This window comes from Bufo bufo, chromosome 8, assembly GCF_905171765.1.
Source record: "Bufo bufo chromosome 8, aBufBuf1.1, whole genome shotgun sequence".
Classification (NCBI taxonomy): domain Eukaryota; kingdom Metazoa; phylum Chordata; class Amphibia; order Anura; family Bufonidae; genus Bufo; species Bufo bufo.
This window is the reverse complement of record NC_053396.1, coordinates 215,852,545-215,879,967: the sequence shown is the minus strand read 5'-3', so window position 1 is coordinate 215,879,967 and position 27,423 is coordinate 215,852,545. Positions and strand designations below refer to the sequence as shown.

Sequence of the window (27,423 nt, the reverse complement as noted above, 5' to 3'; positions counted from 1 at the left end):
CACTAATTTTGCTCAAGCATCGCAATGCTCGGCACATCGCTGTGTTTGGCCGAATACCACATGTGCTCGAGTCTCCTTCCTGCATGCAGCCAATAAACGTGCAGGTAAGTACTGCCATTCACTGTAATGCCGTAGCCATGTTGGTTACTAGTGATGATCTGCAGGGGCAATATTCGAATTTGCGATATTTTGCAAATATTTGGGCGAATATTCGCCATATATTCGAGAATTCGTGAATTCATGATCTCCAGGCATTATTTTCTTTATTGCGAAAATTCGCCTAAAATTCGCCTAAAATATTCGCATGAACTTTTTTTTTAAATCGAATATCCACGATTACGAATATGTTTTGCGATATTCTAAATATTCGCGAATTCTCGAAGTGCCGATATTCGCGATTAAAATTCGCAATTCGAATATTCGTGATCAACACTATTGGTTACTGGCATTGCAGTGATTGGCTGGCCGGAACGCGTCATCTGGTGCTAAATAACACCCAATGACACGTGTTTGGCTCAGTCTTAGTCAGGGAGAGCTGAAGAGCTGAAGGGAGAGATAGTGTAGAGAGTGAAATAGGAATATTTTAGTTTTTATACTTGTTATAGACCGAAAAGTCCTTTTAAGGACTATAGTTGTATCTGGCAGCAATATTTATTTTTAGCGCAACCTGCGCTAAATAGCTTGCAATTGTTTGGCTGCTGCAGACAGCGACATTATCTGCGCTACATCTCCTGTGTAACGTGTGCGCAGCCTAAAAATATCTGTGACATCCAGTGTACTTTTTCCGTAGTCTGTGTCCGCTGCAGACAGTTACATTACCTGCGCTACATCTCCTGTAAAACGTTAACGCATCCGAAATATCAGTGACATTTATTCAGTGTAATTTTTTTTTATTAGGCGGTGGTGACAGTGACATTACTTGCACTATACCTCCTGTATAACGTTTGTGCAACCTAAATATCAGTGACATTCATTCAGTGTTTTGTATTAGGCGGGGGTGACGGCGACATTATTTGCGCTATACCTCCTGTTTAACGTGTGCACATCCTAAATATCAGTGACATTCTGTGTACTTTATTTGCGCATACACTTACTAAACCTGCGCTATGTAGGTGTTACATACTTGCAAGCATATATACCACTTAATGTGCGCAAGGCGAGCAGTAAGGGACGGGGAAGTGGCCGTGCTGCTGATGGTGCACGCAGAGGCCGTGGCTCTGGGCGCGGTGAAACTGTGCCTGCTGCCAGAGCACAAGAAACACACTCATCCACGATACCTAGCTTTATGTCCCAGTTTGCAGGGAGGCACAGGACACCACTCTCGAAGTCAGACCAGTGCGACCAGGCGGTCGATTGGATTGCAGCAGATAATGCTTCCAGTCGGTTAAGCACCACCCTGTCTTCCACAAAGTCCAGTCTCAGTAGCCAAGAGTCTGGTCAACAGAATCCTCACCATGATACTCCTTCTACCCGACATGGAAAGTCTTGGGAAACAAGTGATCCCACACTCTGATATTCTGAGGAGCTGTTTTCATCCCCATTCCTTAATTTGGGCCTCTCGACAAGCCCGCTTGAAGAGGGACATGAGGAGATCTTGTGCCCTGATTCCCAAACTCTGGAGCATCCACAGTCAGAAGAAGATGACGGTGGGGAACGGACAGCAATTAGTGTTTCACGAGGTGGATGATGATGATGAGACACAGTTGCGAATAAGTCAACCGCAATTAGTGTCTCAAGAGGTTCATGATGAGATTGAGACACAGTTGTCAATAAGTGAGGTTCTTGTTAGGTCAACAAGTCAGGAGGATGACCAGAGTGAGGAAGTGGAAGAGGAGGTGCTGGAAGATGAAGTCACTGACCCAACCTGGGAAAGTGGCAAGCCGAGCGAGGACAGCAGTACAGAGAGGGAGGGATCCGCAGCACAGCAACAGGCTGAAAGAGGCAGTGGGGTTGCAAAAGGGAGAAGGCGGGCCACACCAAACAGGCCCGCAACTGTTCCCAGGAGCACCCACTTGAGGCAATCTCCCTTGCCAAGGGGTAGGTGTACCTCAGTCTGGCGTTTTTTTGAGGAAAGTGCGGACGATAAAAGAATTGTCATTTGCAACCTGTGCCATACCAAAATGAGCAGGGGCATGAACACTAGCAACCTCACCAGCATGATCCTCCACATGGCATCAAAGCAACCTAACAGGTGGGCTGAACGCCTGGGTACACAATCTGTGTCTGCGGGTCACACCACTGCCTCCTCTTCCCCTGTGTTACGTGCTGGCCAATCCCCTGTCCAAGATGCAAGCCTGGATGCCTCCCGCCCTGCACCTGGACCTTCGCAAGCAAAATCAGCTAGCACATCCACTTCTGTGTCAAAACGCAGTGTACAGATGTCTATACCCCAGGCCTTTGAACAAAAGCGCAAATACCCAGCCACCCACCTGCAGTATGCCAGACCGACAGGGGAATTATACGTGAGGTCACGGTGTGAGCATTAGGTGGGCAGAGGTAAATGCAGTTCTGGTTACTCACGGTTATGTCGTCCCTGGGCAGGCCTGCACAAGTGATGAGGAGAACGGCACACTCTGGTGTAAGGGACACAGGCCAGATGGTGGTTTGAGGTGCCCTTGATGGTCTGTATTAATGTGCCTATGGCAAGGTCCCTTGTAGTCGTGACGCCCGTACCATTTATGATGGTACAACCATTTACTGTAGTGTTAACTGAGGAATTGGAGACTGAGACAAGGATGGTGCAATCTAGCTTATAACTTTTTACTGAATGTTGCTCCTAGTAACGGTAACATCCAAGTATAAAACAGTCTCTAGTACATCCAGATATGAAATACAGTCTCTCATGCATATGGGAGTAGGATATTGTAAGTCCTCAGGAAAAACAGGCTCTTTGTCTTTTATATATATATGAAAGCTAGGCTTTTGAAGTATAAAAAGTCTTAGGCTGGTATTAACTCTCTCCTTATTTTAACCTGAATTTAAGGTTGTTTTCAGAATCCTTGAACCTCTATTTCCAGTACTTTTCTGACAGTTGGCTTAATTGTCCTCAGGGTTTAAACTGGAGGTGTGGATGCCGAATGCTGTGTCCTACACCTAATTGCAAAGGTGGCTGGGAAGCCTTTTAAGTACGGCCGTTTGCTATCCTTTGACTTGAATAAAATATACTAGTCCCCTTGAATACTTGCTGTTTGCAGCTTATCACTGGTCCCCCCGGAGGAGCGAGCTGTAGAAGTGGATTTCTCACCTCTAGGCTGAATCTTGTAGGCTTTAACACTGGACTGTGGAGCCAACAGGGAGAGAGCAGAGAGGCAGGAGGCCTCCCTCCAGCAGGCAGCTACATCATGGCTGCACACTGACTAGAAACTAACTGCCTAACTAGGCCTGAGCTAAGCTATATATACACTGTAACACTGCCCCATCTAGTGAAGAAACTAGTGTAGTGCACCCTAAATAGGCCTGTATAAAGGATCTTACACATGGAATCACATAGTGACATGGGAGAATATGACATGAGATGAAGTACAGCATACAGGCATAATATATGACAATAAAACACAATCAAACTAGTTTGCGGTGCCCATGATCACGAGTAGGACACTGCACACGCACAGACCATAGCACTAAATGTGCACCTTTCCAAATTGCTGGCCCTGGATATGTTGCCATTTAGGCTTGTGGACACTGAGGCTTTCCGCAGCCTGAAAGCGGCGGCTGTCCCGCGGTACTCTGTCCCCAGCCGAGAATATTTTTTACGGTGTGCAGTCCCAGCCTTACACCAGCATGTGTCCCATAACATCACCCGTGCCCTGACCAATGCAGTTATTGGGAAGGTCTACTTAACGACTGACACATGGACAAGTGCTTTTGGCCAGGGATGCTACATTTCCCTGACTGCACACTGGGTGAACGCCGTGGATGCTGACAGCGAGTCGTACCCTTGGATGGCACAGGTGCTACCGACGCCAAGGATTGCGGGCCCTACATCCATCAGGGTTTCCGTCGCCGCGACCTACTTTAGTGGCTCCAACCCCCCCTTCTTCTTCTCCTCCTCCTCCTCCTCCTCCTCCTCCTCCTCCTCCTCCTCCTCCTCCTCCTCCTCCTCCTCCTCCTCCTCCTCCTCCTCCTCCTCCTCCTCCTCCTCCTCCTCCTCCTCCTCCTCCTCCTCCTCCTCCTCCTCCTCCTCTTCCTCTTCCACCTCCACTTCCACCTCTAAATTATCAACTTGCAGCACCAGTCAGCCATCAGTCAGTAGCTGGAAACAGTGTAGCACTGCAGTGGGGAAGCGTCAACAGGCCATGCTTAAAATTATCTGCTTAGGGGACAAATGGCACACCGCCGCAGAGCTGTGGCAGAGAATAAGGGACCAGACTGAGCTATGGCTCTCGCCACTCAACCTACAACCAGGCATGGTTGTGTCTGATAATGGCCGTAACTTGGTGGCGGCTTTGGAGCTCGGCAAGCTCGCACACATACCATGCCTAGCCCACGTGTTCAACCTAGTGGTTCAGCGGCTTCTCAAAACCTACCCCAATTTCCATGAGCTACTGTTGAAAGTGCGCCGCATGTGTGCCTATTCCCGCAAGTCATCAATAGCTTCTGCCGGTCTTGCAACGCTGCAGCAGCGCTTGCAATTGCCAGCTCACTGACTGTTGTGCGACATGATCACGCGCTGGAACTCCACGTTCCACATGTTGGCCAGGCTTTGTGAGCAGCAGAGGGCAGTAGTGGAATACCAGCTGCAACATGGTCATCACCTTTCCAGTCAGCTTCCTCTCTTCACAATCGACGAGTGGGCATTGATGTCTGACCTCTGAGAGGTTTTACGCAACTTTGAGGAATCAACACAGATGGTGAGCGGCGATGCCGCTATTATCAGCGTAACCATCCAACTTCTGTGTCTACTCAAACGCTCGCTGCTCACAATTAAGTTGGACGCTTTGCATGTGGAAGAGATGGAAATGGGGGAAGACATTACACAGGGTGATAGCCAGACCACCCTCAGTTCATCTTCTCAGCTCGAATTGGATGATGATGAGGAGGAGGAGCAGGAGACGGTTGCCTCCGCTACAGAGGGTAGTACCCATGGAAGTTTTATTACATCTGTTCAGTGTGGATGCGTAGAAGAGGAGGAAGAGGATGAGGAGATTAAGAGTCATCCTCCTGATAAGGACAGTGAAGTCTTGTCTGTAGGGACTCTGGCACACATGGCTGACTTTCCCGTGACAACACTGGCTGCAGAGTACGTAGTTCCTTGGCCAACCGAGGAGGGGAGACAAGGGGAACACACAGCAGTTCCAACAGAGGCAGGGCAACACTCTCCAAGGCCTGGGACAGTTTTATGACACCCCGCCAGCACCCTCACAAGAAGGAAAAAAATTTGGAAGATGGTGAAGGAGTACGTAGCAGACTGTGTCAGCGTCCTCAGTGATCCCTGTGTGCCTTACAACTATTGGGTGTCCAAGCTGGACACGTGGCATGAACTGGTGCTCTACGCCTTGGAGATGCTGGCCTGCCCTGCTGCCAGTGTTTTGTCAGAGCGGATATTTATTGCTGCTGGGGGCATAATAACTGATTAGTTCATCTGCCTGTCAACTGAAAACGCTGACAGGTTAACTCTTATAAAAATGAACAAGGCCTGGATTGCCCAGACTTCTGTACTCCACCAGAGGAAAGCGGCTGAACATAAAGGCACTTTAAATGTGGCTTTTATGGTGTATTGAATACACTGTTTTCCCATGCACCACTACCACCACTAAAAAGGGTATATGGTTCAATCTCCCTTTTCTCGTCCTCCTCCTCCTCTATCATATCAGCATGCTTATTAGGCTGCCCTCGCCCCTAATGTTTTAAAGGGTCAGCTCAGCAGCGGGCCCTCACCCATAATGTTTTTGAGGGTCACCAGCAGGCCCTCCACCATAATGTTTTAGAGGGTCAGCTCAGCAGCAGACCCTCACCCCTAAATTTTTAGATGCTCGGCAGCAGGCCCTCGCCCACCAAATGTTTTAGATGGTCAGATCAGCAGCAGTCCCTAGTCCCTATTGTTTTAGAGGGTCACCAGCAGGCCATCAATCATAATTTTTCAAGGGTGTGTATGATGCCCTCATTTATGTGTAATAAAGGGTGTATTGGAGTGCCGTGTATTGTAATTTTTGGAAGCCCTTTTACTTAGTGCATAGGCTTTATGAGTGTAGGAGTCTCACTACCTGAACAATTGTACCACAATGTGAATAAGGCCCTCCTTTTTGTGATATACAGGTTGTATCGGAGTGCCTCTTCCTTGTAATTTTTGGCAGCACTTGCACCTTATATACAAGTAAATATACCGGAAAGAATGCTTCCTAACAATTTTTCCTCTAAAATCGATTTTGTCTTCAGTTTGGTGCGTATTATTGTCAGTCTGTAAAAGTGGCGTACTACTACTCGGACAACCTCGATCCCAGCAGCGACCTGGGAGTCCAAGATGCATCCAGACATCCTCTCCATGCTGTTCCCGAACCATTTCAGTGGTGTTTCCATCAATTTCTGACCTTTTACTATGAACCAGACACCCTCCCCTCTTCAGAGCAGAAGGTGCCTGGTTTAATGCTCGGGTTCTCTTATTGATTTCCATTGTTCTCGGTAGAGCATCTCAGGATCCTGATGTGTACTATTCGATCACCCGAGCATTTTGGTGCTTGACCAACACTAGTAAGTAAATAAAATCGGCCTCTACTCAGACGTGTACGTTTTTGTGTGACGACAATATGGCCAGTATTGCATCTCCCTTAGGAGTTACCTGCTTTCCTGGATGTCTGAATGCCAAAATTGGATAAATTGATCAGTAACTCGTCTAGATAAGTTGCATGAGAGCCTCTGTAGGTGTTGTAGAGGTCATCCAGTCGTCTGGGCCAAGAACCCCGATCCTCTTGTGTATTGTGTTATCTGAAACTCAGCCTGATTTTAGCAGAATGATCGTATGTTGGGGCAAAAGTCAAAGAGGTAAAGTTGAGACACGACCCATGATAATGTCACCATGGGAACAAGGTGTATGTTGTCATGGTTATGTGGGTTTCTCTATTACACCTGGCTTGAGGAAAGACTATGATTGTCCTAAAGCTTGCCGCTTAAATTAACACACGAAAGCTCACCCTACATTATATATCGGTGCTGTGGAGTCAATATCTTAAGCTGCGGAGTCAGAACAGACTCTATTTTGTTACCTTCACTATTGATGACCTAGGAAATGCTTTGATGTGAAATTCATGTCGAAATTCATGTTTTTTTTAGTACTAAGTCTAACTCTGCCCAATGCAATCTGTGCAATCCCGCAAAGTCCACCTAGTGCCCCCATATGGTAATTACTCCCTCTTTTTGCCCCCCACACAGAACTTATGTCCACATTATGCCCCTTCACTGCAGTTATGCTAACATTGTGCCCTTTCATAAAAGTTATGCCCACGTTGTTTCCAATTCACGGAAGTTATACCCCTCTTACGGTAGTGCCCCCTCACAGCAGTTATGCTCACACTGTGCCTATTTCAAAGTAGTTATGCCCACATGGTGCCCCCACACAGTAGTTATGCCCACATCATGCCTTCTCACAGTTATGCCCACATTGTACCGCCTTCAGGGTAGTTATGCCCCAATAGTTGACCCCCTTTCAGTGTGACTGCACCGTGCCTGCTGGGGAGTACAGTCAGTTGAGTTGTATAAGGAAACACAAAGTTGAGAGTGGGACATAGCTCACCCGACTGTGGGACAGACACCGAAATCCGGGACTGCGGCACAGTTGAGAAGTATGGGCCATTGTTACAGGCGAGCCTGGCTGCCAGGAGTTAATCTTACCTGATGATGGATAATTTAGCTTGTTTGAAAATGAAGCATAAGGTGCTGGCATTCTTGCTTGTTGTACCGGATTGCAGCATGTGGAGATCTTTCATTTGGCACAAACACTTGCCCATTAACTGCTATAAACCAATTACACGTCTAATTCCGAGTAGAGGACACATTGTAGTGCAGTACGGCTTGTAATATGGAAATGAAGTAACGTGAGACCAGCGGTGTGGATACTGCTTTATTGAACAAGGTCATCTGAGTATGAAGTGCGATTGAACCATTTCCATAAACACGAGTCATTCAGGCAGATGACGGAACGGAGGGCTGATCCATTTTCATGGACCCAAGGGAACAGGTTATGTACTTCATCTCACAATCTCTTCTTTCCTGATTCTCTTAAAAACTCCAGGGGCTTGTAATGTTCAAAAGATTAAAAGACATTTCCACATCGAGTGCATTTCGATTTTTTTTTTTTTGCGCATACATTAAAAAAATTGGCAACACAAAGCATTTGTTCACAGACCTAATGCATTATGATGGGTCCTCCATGTTTATGGTTCTCTTAAATCATGAGGGATTTGTCATTTTGCCTGAAGAGCTACACATGCAAATCCCTCTACCCTCATTACCCCCATTATGTTAGTCGCTACTCAAAAAAACAAAACAAATGGTGACCAATCGAGATGAGTGAAGTTATAAGATATTTGATTTGGTTGCTTTGCCGAATTTCCTAAAGAAATTTGCTCGGTTGCGAATTACTTCGCCACAAAGCACAATTTCCTTCCCCCGGTCATTGAACCCCTCAGATACCATGTTCATCACTCATCCCGGCTAGTGTTGATCACAAATATTCGAATTGCAAATTTTATCGTGAATATTTGCACTTCGAGAATTTGCGAATATTTAGAATATAGTGATATATTTGTAATTTTGAATATTCGAGATTTTTTTTATAAACAGTACACATGATCCCACCCTGCTTCCAGCTTGTGGGCCAATGAGAAGGCTGCAATATCTTTTGATTTTAGGAGTAGCGTGGATTGCAAATTTTTGTGATGCAAATTTTTGTTTGTAATGCGAATTTTCACAATCAAGAAAATAATGACTGGAGATCACGAATTCTCGAATATATGGCGAATATTCACCCAAATATTCATGAAATATCGCAAATTCGAATATTGCTCTTGCCGCTCATCACGGCATCTTAGATGAAAAATGAGGGCTTTCAGGGGGTTAATTAGTTAAAAAAATATTTGAGCACGAAGAGGCCGCCGCGGCCATCTTGATAATAGAACCTGTGCGAAATCTCCCGCAGGGCGTTATGAAGTCATCACACTGGCTAGCTTGATGACTTCATATGTCCCCGCGCACAAGATTTCACTGGGGATCTTCAATCGAGATGGCCGTGGCGGCCTCTTCGCCCAGACTTCACGTTACACTGTTCCTGTTCTGAATTTTAGCAATACCCACCCCGACAATGGATACAGTTTTCATTGTGTGTTTTTCTGAGGCTGCCCACTTGACACTCGGCAAAGGCAAAAGCCATAGTTCCCACCCCTCAATGATCAGTGTTTGTAACATCCTGACTCTGGCTACTAGCATCAGGGCGTTCTGTGCGGGGCTCAAACCTGGCACTACCTCGTCCCTCTTGCTGCTGCTGCTACTGGAAGAGAACACAACTGCAGAGCAGCAAGATGGAGACAACAGCTTCACAGAGCTGGCACATGCCATCTACTAAATTATCTGCACTGAGAAAGTAATCACTGTTATCTGTGGTATTACATAGGCCTGCAGGTGACATCTACTACATTATCTGTACTTGGAGAGTTATCACTGTGTTGTCTGTGGTGTTGAATATGACTGCAGGATTCGGCAGGTGGGGGGGGTATCTCTTCTTGGGGAGAGAGCGCCTTAATTTGCGTGAGGAGACTTATAGGCCATATATGCTTCTCTGGAATTATGGAAAGAAAGGGATGCAAATGAGGTCTTAACAAGCTCTGCCTTTAATGCCAGGCAGATGTAAGGCAGCTATCCTATAAGTCAATGTTTGACCATTTTTAAATAGGCCTTGAGACAAAACTCAGATATTAAATAAGTCAGCACCTCATCTGCAGACAGCTGTTTCGGGGTAATTGCCCCTCATCAGTGCAGAGCAGAGAGTACTGGCTTAACTGGGTGAGCTTGTTAAGAGCTCACTTGCATCCCTTTCTTCACAGAATTTCAGTGGAGCATGTATGGCCTAGAAGTCTCCTCACACTGATTAAGGTGCTCTCTCCCCAAGGAAAGATAGAACCTCCAAATCCTTACCGAGGCCTCTCACCCAGTTAATCCAGTGCTCTCTGCTCTGCACTGATGAGGTGCTGGCTTATTTAATATCCAAGTCCTATCTTAGGCCTCTTTCACACGGGCGTGTCCGGATTAGGTCCGGATGCGTCCCGGTGCATTGCGGCAAACCCGCGTGAGTATGAACGCAATCGCAGTCAGTTTTGACTGCGATTGCGTTCCGATGTTCAGTTTTTATTGCGCGGGTGCAATGTGTTTTGCATGCGCGTGATAAAAAAACCGACTGTGGTACCCAGACACAAACTTCTTTACAGAAGTTCAGGTTTGGGTTAGTTGTAGTGTAGATAGTATTATTTCCCCTTATAACATGGTTATAAGGGAAAATAATAGCATTCTGAATACAGAATGCATAGTACAATAGCGCTGGAGGGGTTAAAAAAAAATAAAAAAAATTAGCTCACCTTAATCCACTTGTTCGCGCAGCCGGCATCTCTTCTGTCTTCATTTGTGAGCAATAGGACCTTTGATGACGTCACTGCGTTCATCACATGGTCCATCACATGATCCATCACCATGATGATGGATCATGTGATGAACGCAGTGACGTCATCAAAGGTCCTATTGCTCACAGATAAAGACAGAAGAGATGCCGGCTGCGCGAACAAGTGGATTAAGGGGAGTTAAATTATTTTAAAGAAAAATTAACCCCTCCAGTCCTATTGTACTATGCATTCTGTATTCAGAATGCTATTATTTTCCCTTATAACCACGTTATAAGGGGAAATAATAATGATCGGGTCCCCATCCCGATCGTCTCCTAGCAACCGTGCGTGAAAATCGCACCACATCCGCACTTGCTTGCGGATGCTTGCGATTTTCACGCAACCCCATTCATTTCTATGGGGCTTGCGTTACATGAAAAAATTGCACAAAGAGGAGCATGCTGCGATTTTCACGCAACGCACAAGTGATGCGTGAAAATCACCGCTTGTGTGCACAGCCCCATAGAAATGAATGGGTCCGGATTCAGTGCGGGTGCAATGCGTTCAACTCACGCATCGCATCCGCGTGGAATTCTCGCCCGTGTAAAAGGGGCCTTAAGGGTCAAACATTGACTTCTAGGATAGCTGCCTTACATCTGGTGGCATTGGAAGCATTGTACTGAGAGTTATCACTACCTGTGGTGTTACATAGGACTGATTCAGCTGCCGGCTATCTCCTCCAACCCCTTAGAAAACAAGCACACATCTCAGCCGAGCATGGACGGGTCCAGAATAGAGAGAGATGAGAGGGATTAGAAAGTTGTAATCCAATGTAAGGCTACTTTCACACTTGCGGCAGAGGATTCTGGCAGGCAGTTCCGTCGCCGGAACGGCAATCCGGATGGTATTTATCAGACGGATCCAGATGCGGATTTGTCTGACAAATGCATTGAAATACTGGATCCGTCCTTCCAGTGTCCTCCGGAAAAACGGATCCGGTATTTATTTTTTTTCACAGATTTAAAGGTCTGCACATGCGCGGACCGGAATAACAGATCCGTCAATGCGGCAATTTTAATACATTTCAATGGAAATTAATGCCGGATCCAGCATTCCAGCAAGTGTTAAGGATTTTTGGCATGCTGCAGTATTTTCGCCGGCCAAAAAACGTAAGAGGGACTGAACTGATGCATAGGATAAAACTGATCCGTTTTTTTCAGGTATTGAGCCCCTAGGACGGAACGCAATACCGGAAAAGAAAAACTCTAGTGTGAAAGTACCCTTACCCAATCCTTATTTCCTGCAAAATCTGCATTCGGGAGTGAGTCGGTAGGCACCTAACACATTTATACATGTATCTAATGTGTGTGGCTGGTTTTATGTGCATCTTTCTTACCGCAAAAGTTTTTACTTGTGAAATTTGTGACAAAACCAGACACCCCTCATAAAGGCTGCCCACATTCCTGCTGAGGGCGTTATCTGGCTGCTTTTTGAGGAACCCTCAAACTAACAAAAAAAAATTGTGAAACATAATTTTTTACTCAAAAATGTATTTATTTTTATGGTCACCTGGTACATTGAGCAGTCAATAAATGAATGATATGCATAGTCCATGGCATAAAATTGTGTAAAGGAACAAAATGTGGTGAGCAAAACGCAGTGTTGCATCATAAACGTGCACAATTACAGCAACTGCGATGTCACCGTTGTAGAGATGAGCAAACTTCTTGAAATTCATTTGGTCTCTGATTTTGGCAATAAAAAAATATATATATTTGATTCTACAATGCTCCAATTTCCCTAGAAATTGATACAGAACACTCTAAGGTCTCCTAGGACTAGGCTATAATTTTGTCTTGAGATATTCAATACTCGTGTCCTTTTTGGAAGAACTGGCTCGTCTTTCTCTGCCTCTCTGTGATTTGCCAGAAAGAAATGACAAAAAGTTTGGGACGAATTTCAAATTGGTAGGATCAGTCCGCTCATCTCTACAACATTGTACACCCAAAAGCTCCATTTACTGTGTTTATCGTGAAGAGCAATTTCAATCAATGCTATTAACACCAAATCACAATAGCAATCCATAGCCTAATGTCTCTCCCATTGTGCCTCACAAAAGAGCACAAATTACATTTCATTTGCACTTTTTTTTCCCTTCATTAACTGCCCCCTGCTTAGCAATTCCTTTGCATGGGTTACAAAAGCAACTTGATGAGCTGTAATATTGACCCTATGGACAAGATGAAGCGGAAGATTCTTTGTTGACTGGAGCTTCTCTTCAAAGTATAATAAAAACTTTTTTAGTTTTATACTGTGCACATACATATCTAATAACAGGCACGTTCCGGTACCTTTTCAAGGCGAAAAAAACTAAACATTAGTTATTTACCCAACTGTGTTAGTACCTTGTGACATGCTATGTGAGTGATATATGCAAAATATACTATTTTAAGGTCATACAAAAACATTAGAATAGCACTCTATATATTAAACCTTCAGCTTCTTCTATGACCCTCGATATGCAGCATAATATAGTAAAGTCCTCCAAATCTGTTGACGCCCAACTATAGTTGGAACAAGGCAATGTTCTAGAAATGAGCTTGGGTACGTTGGTCCTCCAGCTAACACAGGCTACTGGAGTTTCACTTCCGCAAGAGGAAAGTTTTATTTATGGAAGACCTCAGGCTTCCAAAGATTTGGCAAAATGTCCGATTCCTGGCCGGTCATTTCTTCACTCCATGCTAGCTTCCTCTTGGCAATGCTTCAAGAATATTAGGAACATCTCAGTTTGCTGAACTTTCTGTAATATACATTCAAATATAGATATACAGTGTAGATCTTCTATTCCATCAAAATGGTAATATATTAAAATGTACACAAAATATAACATCAATAATTTTGGCGCCATATGTATATAGTGATTTTACAGTTATGTTTCTACTATTTGGAATAAGGTGGACAAAAACTGGAGTCTGTGGACTGGATCTACTCATACTGTGAAGTACGGATATGTAGGAAGTGCCATAAGGGGAAATATTGGGGGTCTTTTCTAAAGCGGTAATACTGGACTTTATCTGAGTGTATTGATAGTCCTTAAGAGGTCAAAGTGGTCACGTTTGTAGGCCACCCAAACAAATGATGGTGCTGGGTGAAAATTCTCCAAAGGAAACACTTAGCCCAAAGTCCCCAAAGACAGAGCACCAAAGTGTATGGCTTTCCTTCTCCTCTGCTCCATTTTGGTAAAGGGGTGAGATTTAGCAATTTTTTTCCATTAAAGAGCTGTGGGAGAAGATTTCTGATGCTGCTGGTTTTCTCCCTAAACTGAGATTGGTCTAATCCCACTGTGTGGAGTAGCAGGAGCTAAAATACTGTAGGTACCCCAAGAAGAATTCATTTTTGTAGATATGTTGCACTATCAAAGAAGGTATTTGACATTTATCATCCAAAAATGTATGACCCACTGCTTTTAAAGAAGCAACAGTATTCTTTTTTTTGGCGGGGGAGAAGACGGGTTCCCATGTCTATTTGTGAGAAGATGATCTATATTGGACATTCCAAATTTAGGAAATTTCTGTCCAGTGCCAGCTAGTTTGGATCTCTGCAAGTTATTTAGCACCATATTGATTTGGTTTTGGCCCCATGCTGATATTTTGCACCCTTTTTACCATTCATTATAGCACTTGTGTGGCATAGTCATAACGGCCGGGGGGATTTTTCTGTCCTATGTATACCTAAATACTAGTAATAGAAAACACAACTAGAAAGTTTTCCCAAAAAATGATTAAAGTTTTTGCTTCAGCCATTAAGATAATAGTATTTTACAATAAAATATGTATAGTACATACAGGAAAAATGAAAAAATATAAAATAAAATAAAATACCTGCCTCCCTTTCCTCCTTGATAATGGCACATTGAAGTTGGGATGGCTTGCTGCAGTCTAGTCTAGGCTGATTGCTAAGAACCATAATGAAGATAAACTCCTATTAGGGCAGAAGGACATCATAGATGGGTTCCTTCTATTTGAGACCACCTCCCTCTAGGAGTGGCGATGCGCGGCCTGCCACCATTCTGGATGACTCAAGCCAACCCTACAATGAATGAATGGCATTTTGCCGGCAGCAACCACTATAGGGGAATATTACTTCTGTATGTTATTGTTTGATGGTGACCGAGCATGGAGCCAAAGTATCTACGTACATGTGACTGATGCTGGGCAAACAATCGCCTCAGGGGTGATCTCGCTCATGTGCCGTTCCTGCATGGGTCACTCTTGATTGGCCAGCAGCAGTCCCATGTATGTGAAGTCTTGGATCCCTCTTCTCTTAAGGAGGGGAGTGTAATGATCTCAAATAGGCAGTCTAATTTAGACGGTAAACATCCCTATCAGTATTTTCTGTGATTTGCTGATCTCGAATAGGATGACGTAGTGGAAGCATCTGGGCTTTCAGCAGCGCAGAGTATTACAGGAGAGAATGTTGGATCATCTCTGTAGAAGTTAATAGAAAGTGGTATTTGCACATGAGGATATCGGTGACAGCCGTATATTTGCATGCATATTACAGTATCTTTATTTCTATATGTAAGTTGGTGTAGAATACATGTGGCACATGTTAAGTTGTCGTGTTTTTGGGTATTTTTTATAATAATGTACGGTAATGGCATTAGACCATATGTTAACAATTTTTAAAAAATCCACTACTTTTTGTTTGCAAGTATAGTAACTGAACCACTGATCTGGCAACACCCTTTAATGGCTGCAAATAGGCAATATAATAGAATACATACAGAATATATTTCAGAGTGAGCCACTTCAGTGCAGTCAGTGTGTTTTACATCTGTTATTCTTTTGCAGGGGAATTAGTGTTTGAACCTAGGGGGCTGACCCTATGACAACACTTGCTGCTCTGGTAATGGTAGCTTAGAATTATTATATGGAGAAAAGTCCCCTTGTAAGTCTGTAATGTAAAACTGGAAAAAGGCACTGGAAAAAGGTTCTATGTTTGTTTTGTTTTTTCCTGATTTTTAAATTTACTAAAATAGCTTTAATACAGATATGGTCGTCCCCTTAAGATTTTAAGATAAATAAAATATTACCCTTAAAATGACCAAACGGAATAACCCTGCGGCTCCAGAGCAGTCCCGGTACGGCCACATAGGACGCTGGAGATTACTTTTGGTTGCCTACACTTGCCTGGTGCCATAGGTCCCTTTTTTAGGTGGGTTAATTTTTGGCTCCATTCTATAATTACACTAATTAATGGGCCTTATAGGCACTTAAAGATTAACCTGTCATGTTGAATATGGAGTTTGAGCTGAAGGCAGTAGGTTGTAGAGCAGGAGGAGCTGAGCAGATTGATATATAGTTTTATGGGAAAATATTCAGTAAAACTTTTTATATATTAAATTATTAATTTAAATTCCTGCTCATTTAGGTCTTTTAATTCAAAAGGGCGGTCCTATCAGTGATTGACTGTATACAGAGTTAGCTGTCAATCAATGATAGGACCACCTCCTTGACTTACAAGTTTTACCGAATCTTTTCCCATATATATCCTGCTGTCTTCTCAAACACAATGTTCAATGTGACTGGTTCCCTTTAATTGCTTATTGTATGCAACATAGTTTCAACAGTGATGTAGGGAGTCATTTATTTACTTGATTTAAAGGGCATCTGTCAGCATATTTGTACCTCTAAAAGTGGCTGACCTATTTCACGTGTGCTTGGCAGCTTATGGCATCTGTGTTGGTCCAATGTTTATATTTGCCTGCATTGCTAAGAAAAATTAGGTTTTGATATATGAAAATGAGCCTCTAAGAGCAACGGGGGCGTTGTCATTACAGAGAGAAAGCTGAGCCCATTGATCCTAGAGGCTCATTTGCAATTAGCAAAACATCAGTATTCTCAGCAATGCGGGCACATATGAACATGGAACCAACACAGATGCCTTCAGCTGCCAAGCGCACATCTAATAGGTCAGCCGGTGTCATAGGTACAAATCTGCTGACAGAAGCCCTTCAAATCCCTTTGCCATTAAGAGAGGGTCCACTATAGACCATCCTAAGTTTTTAGAAGGGTCCCAAGCGGATCATAGTGTCCCACTAGTGATCAGTTGTGATCTGAGGGGAAACATGGCAGTAAGTGTTCTGTTTCCTTCGTAGCTCCACCACACTGTAAATGAGACCAATTCACATAATTGCATAGTCTTGAACAGGAAAGGTCTTCAGAGAAAAAAAAAAAATCTCCACTAGAGGACCCTCTCTAATAACTCAAAATTCCCTGATCAAACATAAGAAACTTGTGTTTTTGATTTACCGTTTTAATATGGAACAACCGTGTAAAGGGAGGAGTTCTGTAGACCCACACGATGACCTCTTGTGTGGTAGGGAGGGCTATGAACCATATAGGATTTCTCATGAATCCTATATGATGAGCTTATATGCGGTCAGAAGATACGATAGATCCAACAGAATGTTCCATAATGTGAATCCTATGAACCCCACAGGATGATCCTTAAAGGGGTTATCGAGGAATAAATATAACTTATTCTCAGGATAGGTCATCAATATCAGATCAGAAGAGGTTCAACACCTGGGACTGCCGCCTATCAGCTGTTTAAAGAGGCCACACCGATGATAATGTAAGGCACTGTGCTCGGTAAGATTACAGGAGAGCGTCGCGTTCACCCGAGCTCCGCAAAAAAGCTGATTGAAGTTTGGGAGGTGCCACTGTGGATATGTCATCAATACTATTTGCCGGAAAACCCCTTTAATGTGACAGTGGGTCCTGTGGTCCCCCTATTTCATGTGGCAGGAAGGTGATATGACTCCCACAGATGTTCTATGATGTGACAGGGAGGTCTTATGGAGAGGTTTCAGACTTTTGCCTTTGCGACCTTTTTTGTACTGTTCAAAACTAAAATGATCATAATCGTAATCCCAACCCCAATCAATGTCTATTTTTTTTTTCAGTGCTGTGAATATCAAATGTGAGAAGCCGAAGAGTGAATAGCCGAACCTATCAAACACCATTAAAAACAACAAAAATGATCATTAGTGGCACTTGCTGCACAATAAAATAATAGTGAGAACGAGACAGATGGTACCATACATGTTTCCTTACGAATAGTGTTGGTTGAGCACCAAAGCGCTTGTGTGCTCGAGTAGAACACTTCCTGATGCTCAGGTGCTCTACAGAGCACCTGAGCATTATACCAGGCACCCCCTGCTCTGAAGAGGGGAGGGTGTCAGGACTCTAGTTCAGCTTAGGAGTCCCTGCTCTGACTCCATATATAGCTATTTCCATATATGGAGTCAGTGCTTGGGGACACCCCAGTGTATTTATATCTAATTTAGCCTCTATTTCTGAAAAGATTGACGGCCTTAGAACTCACAACCTTCTACATTGCAGCCAAGAATCTTAACCACTACATCACACAGCTGCATGGCCAGTTCAAATCCCACCAGAAACTTTTCAGAAATAGAGGCTAAATTTAAATATATATATATAAATATATATATATATATATATATATATATTGTAAAAAAAAATACAATTACTAAAATACATATATTAGTAATTGCTAATTTTTTACATTTATAAATATTTTATATATATATATATATATATATATATTTTTTTTTTTAATTTAGCCTCTATTTCTGAAGAGTTTCTGACAGGATTCAAACTCACAACTTTCTACATTATAGCCCACAATGTTAACCACTACACTATAGAGCTACATGGCCAGTTACTAAAAAGAAATAAAATATGAATCTTCTGCTGTATAGGAATACTTACTGGGCATGCAGCTCTATAGTGTAGTAGTTAACCTTCTTGGCTGTAATGTAGAAGGTTGTGAGTTCGAATCCCGCCAGAAACTTTTCAGAAATAGAGGCTAAATTAGATTTAAATACACTGACTCAAGCATCTCGCTCAAGCACATGCGATATTTGGCCGAGCATGTTCGCCCAACACTACTTACGAACCAAGGATAATTCCTGATTCTTGCAAGTAAAAATACTTCAAAATAGTCACAAATCCTTGCTATAGTTATCTCCATATATAATAAAACTTAAAAATATTAGACCAACAAATTAGAATATCTTTTGTCCCTGTCACAACTGGAAGTCAAAAAGTAGCAATATTTAACTGGATGTCTCTAACACTGTCAACAAAAACATTTTTGAATTCCCCCCCCCCTGAAAAAACGAAATCCAGCTTGATATTAAGGACGTTCCTTTGATATATAATTTTTTTGTCAGCTTTCTGTTTCCCTTTTTCCCTTCTGAGCTGAAGTTCTTTGCACGCTCAGCGTTGTTCTTGTTCTATTGGTTGAGGGAGCAGTGCCAAAATCTCTTTGGTGTTTCTGGAGACTCATGTAGCTACCATCCGTCCCTGGTGCCTGGAGCGTGACCTCTCCAACGCCGGTACCCGATTTTCTGCAACATAACAACAAAGCATTAGAATATATATATATATATATATTTTTTTGTCAACAGGTCTTCAAAGCATCCGTAAAACTATTAGAGATGAATATGTAAATAGTTATCTGGAAGGCAAAACACAGTGCGGCTGCCGGGACAGGTTCAACAGTTCTGCAATCAGCATTAAATTGATCAGAGAAACAGGGGTGATAAAAGCAAAGGCAGAATGTGCTAACACAGTTCCCTTGGCAATAATTGCATGCTAAACAAATGCAAAGGTAAAGTTGTCATTTCTGGAAGGAATCTGTGTAACTTCATCAGAAGACACTTCAATTACCTGTTAAAATGTGAACACAGAAGATAGGGAGAAGACACAGGAAGCCGAGGAATTTATGAAAAATAAAATCTCCTTGATCATTTCCTTTACGCGATACAGTAACCTAGATTATGCTGCAGGACTGTGAAGATTTTCAGCAATAGGGTTTTTATTTTTTATGGGGAGTCTTAGAGAGGTGAGAAGAACTTGTTTTCTGCCTATGAAATGTGACTGGATGACTGCTAGCCCAGGTGGATGCTAGAAAAACATGGGTGCTTTCTTCTAAAGACCATGTCACACCTGTCCACAGGTTGCATGTGACATTGCAGCCAAGCCGTTGCAGTACCCAGATACAGTACCACCATGGACAGGTGTGACATGGTTTCTGGAAGAAGGTAAATATGTTTTTCCATTCCTGGACAAACCTTTTCATCTCAGTTCCTCTTACTCACAGTTGGTCCTCGCACTGGAGGTCTTCCTCTGATAAAGGCTAAACGTTTGACATATTGGCCCCAAGTGACCATTATTGACTTTGTCTGGGAAAGTAAAGCCCGAGGACCAGTGATCCTGCTTCCCATCAACCAGCTATGTGTATATTATGATGGGGGTGGGATAATAGGGTTAACTACAGTAATCCCTGAGATTTTAGGTTCAGGGTAATATTTGTCATGAGCTGTTGAACGCTCTGCTACCCCCTCACCATTATGCAACTTTAAGCACTTCTTTCCATGAGGGCAAAGACTTCAAAGTCTTAAATGGGGTTTTCGGACATTTCCCTACTGATGATCTATCCTCTGGATTGGTCATCATTATCTGATCGGTGGGGGGTTTGACACAAGGGACCCCCGTCAATCAGCTGTTTGAGAAGGCATCGGCAGTATTGCCGCAGCCTTCTCTCAGCTTTTACTTGGCCAGTAACGACATGTTCATCGGCCACGTGGTCTGGGCACAGCTCAGCCCCATTGAAGTAAATGGGGCTGAGCATGATACCGAGAACGGCCGCTATACAATGTTAAGCACAGAGAAGGCCACGGCGCTCACAGGAGTGCTAATGCCTTTTTAAACAGCTGATTGGCGGGGGTCCCAGGTGTCGGACCCACATCAATCCCATATCAATGACCTATCCAGAGGTCAGACTGATTTCTAAGCCTAATAAGATGACAATTCATGTTCTACAGAAAAATAACCCTTCTCAGCAGTCTTATTATTATCATAGGTCGAATTACAATAACAGGCGACCGATAAAACAGGATCCGCCATTTAACTTAACCATTATCTTCTTGTGCAATAACCTCTGCACAGGTCACAGGGCATGCCCACAACACTCTCCCGAAGAAGAAGTCAGCACGCAAATGTTGGTAGCTTCTCGAGCAAGGTGTTTCCCCATAATCAAGTACAAAACTTTAACAAAAATCTACAATGGAACCATCTGAAAGAATACGAATTTCTGCTTTTTTGATCAATGAACATGGTAGAAGGTTGCACCCCTGTCACCTATGGTCCAAACTGTATAGTTACACCATTGTCTACAAAAGGAGGGACATGTCACAAAAAAAAAAACTCGACCAATTCCCAACCAGAATAGAAGCAAATTTCTTATCACCGAACAAGTGTAAAATTATCCCTGCATTTCCTAGCGTAACTTGCATTAAAAATAGATTGGACTCCTCGGGGGACGTGCAGATTAATTAAACATTATCCATAAAAAAGTACTTTAAAAAGCGTCTGAATATTACTTAAATATTGTTTCATTACATCTAATCTGCTTCCTGTAATACATTCCGTTAAAACAGTCTACGATACCATGTATTTGTTCGGCTCGTAATGTCATTACCATTAGCATACGATGTTACAGCTGGAAAAAAAACGTGCATGAACCTGAAAATGAGTTAAGTTTTCTTCTGTGAACTTGTATGGTGGCATCTAGGCACGTAATCACATCCTTGAGTATTTGTTCATGCACAGAATGCTTGCCTGGGTTGTAGCAACACAAAATAAAAAAACAAAAATCCCTTTTTATTTTGTGTTCAAAACGTTTTCCGCATGTCATGTTTTTGTGTCTCTATCGTGAGAGTAAATGAACCATAGAGTATAATGAAAAGAAGTTTTGTGTTCGGGCTTATGTAGCTCAGCCATGTTCTTGCGTAAATCAAACTGGTGTCTGCTTTTGACACAAAAACAATAAAGAAAAAAATAGTAAAAAATGTGGTGGTGCAGCCTCGCTCCCTGTGTCATGGAGCCTGTAGCAGTGCGGCCTTGCTTCTGGTGTCATGGAGCCTGTAGCGGTGCAGCCTCGCTCCCTGTGTCATGGTGCCTGTAGTAAATATGCCTCAACCAGGCATTTGAGCAGAATAGATCTGTAAGGGTCAATTAATTTGTTTTTTTCTTTGCTTTTTTCATTTTTTTTAGAAAAAAACATAGCTAGTTTCTTTCCCCATTTCTGCCTGTCACTGTAGTTCAGCTCCATGAAGTAATTAAAGTCATGTCGCCCTCTATATATTCAATCAGTGGAAGGTTCATGGCACCTGCACCTCAAAAACATCTCTAGTACCACCCCTTTTATTTTAGAGGAAATAGGAAAAACCTCTCATTGTTACTCCAGTTGTTACAAGTTATCCCCTATTCTGTGGATAGAGAACAACTTGTTAGATTGGTGGGGGTCGTACCACTGGCATCACCACCAATCATGATAATGGGGGCCCCGTACCCCCTGAGAAGACTGAAGCATCTGGTCGCACCTGCGTGCTGCCACTCCATTTATTTCGATTGGAGTTCCGGAGATAGCTGAGCATGGCTGCCTCCCCCTGGGCCAGTCATGGCACTTCCTCCCCAGTCAGGACGCTGCTGCCTCCGCCCTGAGCCAGTTACACTCACTTGGCTCCGAGCCATTCATGGCGCTGCTGCCTCCGCCCTGGGCCAGTAACGGCACCTCCACCCTGGGGCCAGTCTGGTTGCCGCTGCCTCTGCCCCTGCCCAGTCAGGTTGCCGCTGCCTCTGCCCCGGGCCAGTCAGGTTGCCGCTGCCTCTGCCCCGGGCCAGTCAGGTTGCCGCTGCCTCTGCCCCGGGCCAGTCAGGTTGCCGCTGCCTCTGCCCCGGGCCAGTCAGGTTGCCGCTGCCTCTGCCCCGGGCCAGTCAGGTTGCCGCTGCCTCTGCCCCGGGCCAGTCAGGTTGCCGCTGCCTCTGCCCCGGGCCAGTCAGGTTGCCGCTGCCTCTGCCCCGGGCCAGTCAGGTTGCCGCTGCCTCTGCCCCGGGCCAGTCAGGTTGCCGCTGCCTCTGCCCCGGGCCAGTCGCGGGACTGCAAGAAAATCAACTGCAAAAACAGCAACGCTTTGGTTCAGTAGAACAGCAAAAACGGGGGGGGGGGGAGAGACTAGTATACAAATGTGTGTTTATCAACAATATATATGTGTTGTCTAAGCGGTACTCTTTCTCATTACGGAGAGTTCATGGTACGCAAAGTATGTGTGCACAGTATTGTAGGTTAGATGATGCCCCTCTGGGTTTTCCTAAACCACGTAAGGTCTTGAAACTAGAAATGTTGTTCTCATTTGTTTTTCTCTGATTAATGGCTTTTGTCCTGAAAGAACTTGCTGCAGATGTGAGGCTGGCTTAGCTACTTTTCTAGCTTTGCTACAAGCATGTTTAAAAGGCAAAAAAGGCTTCTCTACCAATCTGCTATGTGACAATAATGCAACATCTCCTTCCTGTTCACCTTCAGCAATTTTATTTTACTATTTTGGATCAACTTCAGACAGAGATACCTCCAAAGTAACCTTCAACTGAAAGTGAGACAAGAGAATTACAACATCCTACAAAGCTTACACCCCTCTCAATCAAACATGCAATCTAGTGATCTTTCTAGGAGGACAAGAGAACCAGAATGTCTCAAAAGAAACTGTCTTACTTGATTGATTTGCCTTGTGAAGAATTCTTTGTGGTGCTCTTTGTCATTAGGGTGACCAAAAAATACGTATAAGTATTGTTTTCCAGGCAAGTGTATGGAAATCGCATATCTTTATTCGGCATTCTTTTCTGTTTTGAAGAAAAGCTAATTTAAATATCTTTCCCAGAAACCCAGAGGGGCATCGCCTGGCCTACAATACTGCACACGCGTACTCGCTGTACAATTGGCTCTCCATAAGCCTTTGTAGGAAATATAGTGTGGTTGGGCGGGATGGTGAATTGTGTCCAGAATACTAGAATCACATTTGTGTTATGGAAGTTTGGTACTCTTTGTCACTAACGCTCAAGTGTTGCATAATAAAACATTCAGCAAATTTGTAAATATTTTTTTGGGTCTCCATTTTGCACAAAGTTCATAATTTCTGCTTGCTGTCAATAACTGAAAACATTTGTGTGTGCAAAAGTCCCAGGACTATGTTCAGAATTGGCAGATTTGTTGTGGACAGTGGCGTACCTCCAGAAAAGGCAGACCACACAGCTGCTATGGGGCCCGTGGAGAAAAGGCCCCGCTCACTAACTACTGTCCGGCTCCAGTATAGTATCCCTATTATCAGTAGAGAAAGCTAAAGGACCGTGATGATGTCATCACAGGTCCTATACATCGAGTAAAGAAACTGCACAGAGCATCATCAAAGGCCCTTCAACCAACATCATGGAGAAGACCTGCAGGATGACGTCTCCACTGAGACTAGAATGGAGCGGTAAGAGAAGGTCCTCCTCCTTTCTCTTCCTTTGCACCCCATTCCCTATATATATATATATATATATATATATATATATATATATATATAGTACTGCAGACAGTTACTCCCACTATTACATCATGTACATTACACAATAATCATAGTATATAACTGACCACATATATCTGTACACGAAGCACTGTTATACCTTGTACTTGTCACATCAGTAAACTTCTGTGTGTGTGTGTGTATATATATTATAGGAAGGCGCAAGGGTCCGTCATTGGCGAAAGGTATGTGTCACCGAGATACCTGGCCTCGGTGAGGTAAGAGCCGGTAATTTCATGTGTCAGCAGCAGCTAGTGCTGGCTGGCATGGTTTTGCTATTTAGAATGGCTGTAAAGCCGATCCGGGCCGGCTCTTACTGGAAGCAGCCAAAGTGCAGGATGGGTGGCTGCTCCCCATGTTCCAGGCCAGGTCTTGGTTTGGGCTATAAAACACAGGTGGTAGGAATTTACTCCTCTCTGACAGTGAAGCTCTATCAGTCTCTGTGTTGGGACCTGGGAGTTTGGGCCTGGGTAAAGGTCTGCTACCTTGTTGGCGTGAGAGCAGGTGGTTTCTGCTATGTCCAAGTACTTCTGCATTACTGCATGGTGTGAACAAACAGCAGACTCAAGGTGACTGTTTCCCTTGAAACTGACTTTTTGTTTTGCTTATCTCCTTATGTGTGAATAAACACCGAACTGTTTAAATTAAAGACGTTATCATTGCCTCTGTACTGTGTCCGCAAGCCTGTCTACCAGAGCAAAGCCCCACAATATATACTCACGGCATCAGTGATGATGTCATCACACCCACTGCAGGTCCTTTTGCAGGTTTTCTGCAATCAAGATGGGAGCCGATGGCCTCTAAGCGAGCAAGTGGATGAGGTGAGTATAATTTAATATATTTTTTTAACCCCGGATTAACCCCCTGAGCACCTGACTGTGAGTCTCAGATGATGCAAGCAGCGTTGAACACGACATCTGAGGGGTTAAATGACGGGGGCGGTACGATCGCAGTTCCCCATCTTTGCGCCAACTCCATACAATGAAAAGCAATTTGTAACTAATTCGGAACAAATCTAATTTCTTGACGAAGTTCAGCTAAGCTGCCAAATCGAATTTTTCAAAACTTTGCTCATCACTAACGATGAGGTAGCACGCCACAGCCATTCTACTATATCTGTTCCATCTGCTCTTTATAATACCGACTTCTCATATGGCAGAGCGGCATTTAGGTGCCCACCAACTGCAAACTCTGCACTCCCTCTTCCTGCAGTGATACCTTGTAACAGGACCGGAGAGTGATTTGTGCTGCAGAGGCATGTCTACACTGGATACAATTGTAACAAACCCTATTTACTGACAGCAAGCAGAGATCTTAAAAAATGGTAAAAATGAAAAACACAAAGGGTGCAATTTATCATTCCCTGCACTCCAGAATTCTGCCTGCAAAAAAGTTGTAAAATTTGGGACTTTTTTTTGCTCAAAAACATGATGTTTTCATCACCTGGTCCTGTGTAGAAGGCGCAGCAGTTGCAGAGAGAGCCGAGCCTTTAGGTGTAATGGCAACGCCCCCGTTGCTCCTGGAGGCTCATTTGCAATTTTAAAAAATTAAATTTTTCTCAGCAATGTGGGCACATATGAACATGGGACCAACACAGATGCCTTCAGCTGCCAAACGCACATGTAACAGGTCAGTGTCATAGGGACAAAACTGCTGACAGATGCCCTTTGAACCCACCACTCCTTAAGGGGAAAGCATTAAAAAGCTTTGATCTGACCTGTAAGTTTGTACTTGATCTTGGAACACAAACTAGATTGCCGTACACACAGGATCTCCATACACATACTAAATTTCCAAGCATACACTGGATCACTATACATACCAGATCTCTATACACACTGGCTTTCTATACATACCAGATGTCCATACACACTGGCTCTATATACAAACCAGATCTCCATACACACTGGCTATCTATACATACAAGATCTCCATACACACTGGCTCTATATACAAACCAGATCTCCATACACACTGGATCTCTGTACATACCAGATCTCCATACACACTGGATCTCTGTACATACCAGATCTCCATACACACTGGATCTCTATACATACAAGATCTCCTCCATACACACTGGATCTCTGTACATACCAGATCTCCATACACACTGGATCTCTATACATACAAGATCTCCATACACACTGGATCTCCATACACACTGGATCTCTGTACATACCAGATCTCCATACACACTGGATCTCTATACATACAAGATCTCTATACACACTGGCTCTCTATACATACAAGATCTCCTCCATACACACTGGATCTCTGTACATACCAGATCTCCATACACACTGGATCTCTATACATACAAGATCTCCTCCATACACACTGGATCTCTGTACATACCAGATCTCCATACACACTGGATCTCTATACATACAAGATCTCCATACACACTGGATCTCTATACATACAAGATCTCCATACACACTGGATTTCCATACACACTGGATCTCTGTACATACCAGATCTCCATACACACTGGATCTCTATACATACAAGATCTCCATACACACTGGCTCTCTATACATACAAGATCTCCTCCATACACACTGGATCTCTGTACATACCAGATCTCCATACACACTGGATCTCTGTACATACCAGATCTCCATACACACTGGATCTCTGTACATACCAGATCTCCATACACACTGGATCTCTATACATACAAGATCTCCATACACACTGGATCTCTATACATACAAGATCTCCATACACACTGGATCTCCATACACACTGGATCTCTGTACATACCAGATCTCCATACACACTGGATCTCTATACATACAAGATCTCTATACACACTGGCTCTCTATACATACAAGATCTCCTCCATACACACTGGATCTCTGTACATACCAGATCTCCATACACACTGGATCTCTATACATACAAGATCTCCTCCATACACACTGGATCTCTGTACATACCAGATCTCCATACACACTGGATCTCTATACATACAAGATCTCCATACACACTGGATCTCTATACATACAAGATCTCCATACACACTGGATTTCCATACACACTGGATCTCTGTACATACCAGATCTCCATACACACTGGATCTCTATACATACAAGATCTCCATACACACTGGCTCTCTATACATACAAGATCTCCTCCATACACACTGGATCTCTGTACATACCAGATCTCCATACACACTGGATCTCTGTACATACCAGATCTCCATACACACTGGATCTCTATACATACAAGATCTCCATACACACTGGATCACTATACATACCAGATCTCTATACACACTGGCTCTCTATACATACCAGATCTCCATACACACTGGCTCTCTATACATACAAGATCTCC

The 27,423-nt window shown here is 43.6% G+C and overlaps 1 protein-coding gene across 4 annotated transcripts in view; it reads right to left on the bottom strand.

The window, feature by feature from the left end:
• Positions 1 to 18,393: 18,393 nt before the first annotated feature.
• DIAPH2 (diaphanous related formin 2) overlaps positions 18,394 to 27,423 on the bottom strand; it is a 1,253,176-nt gene continuing 1,244,146 nt past the window's right edge. For all 4 annotated transcript variants that reach the window (XM_040442348.1, XM_040442349.1, XM_040442347.1 and 1 more), the window contains one exon: positions 18,394 to 19,020. In XM_040442348.1, coding sequence (XP_040298282.1) covers positions 18,956 to 19,020 — 65 coding nt within the window. In that variant the 3' untranslated portion in view covers positions 18,394 to 18,955. The remainder of the gene's footprint in view (positions 19,021 to 27,423) is intronic.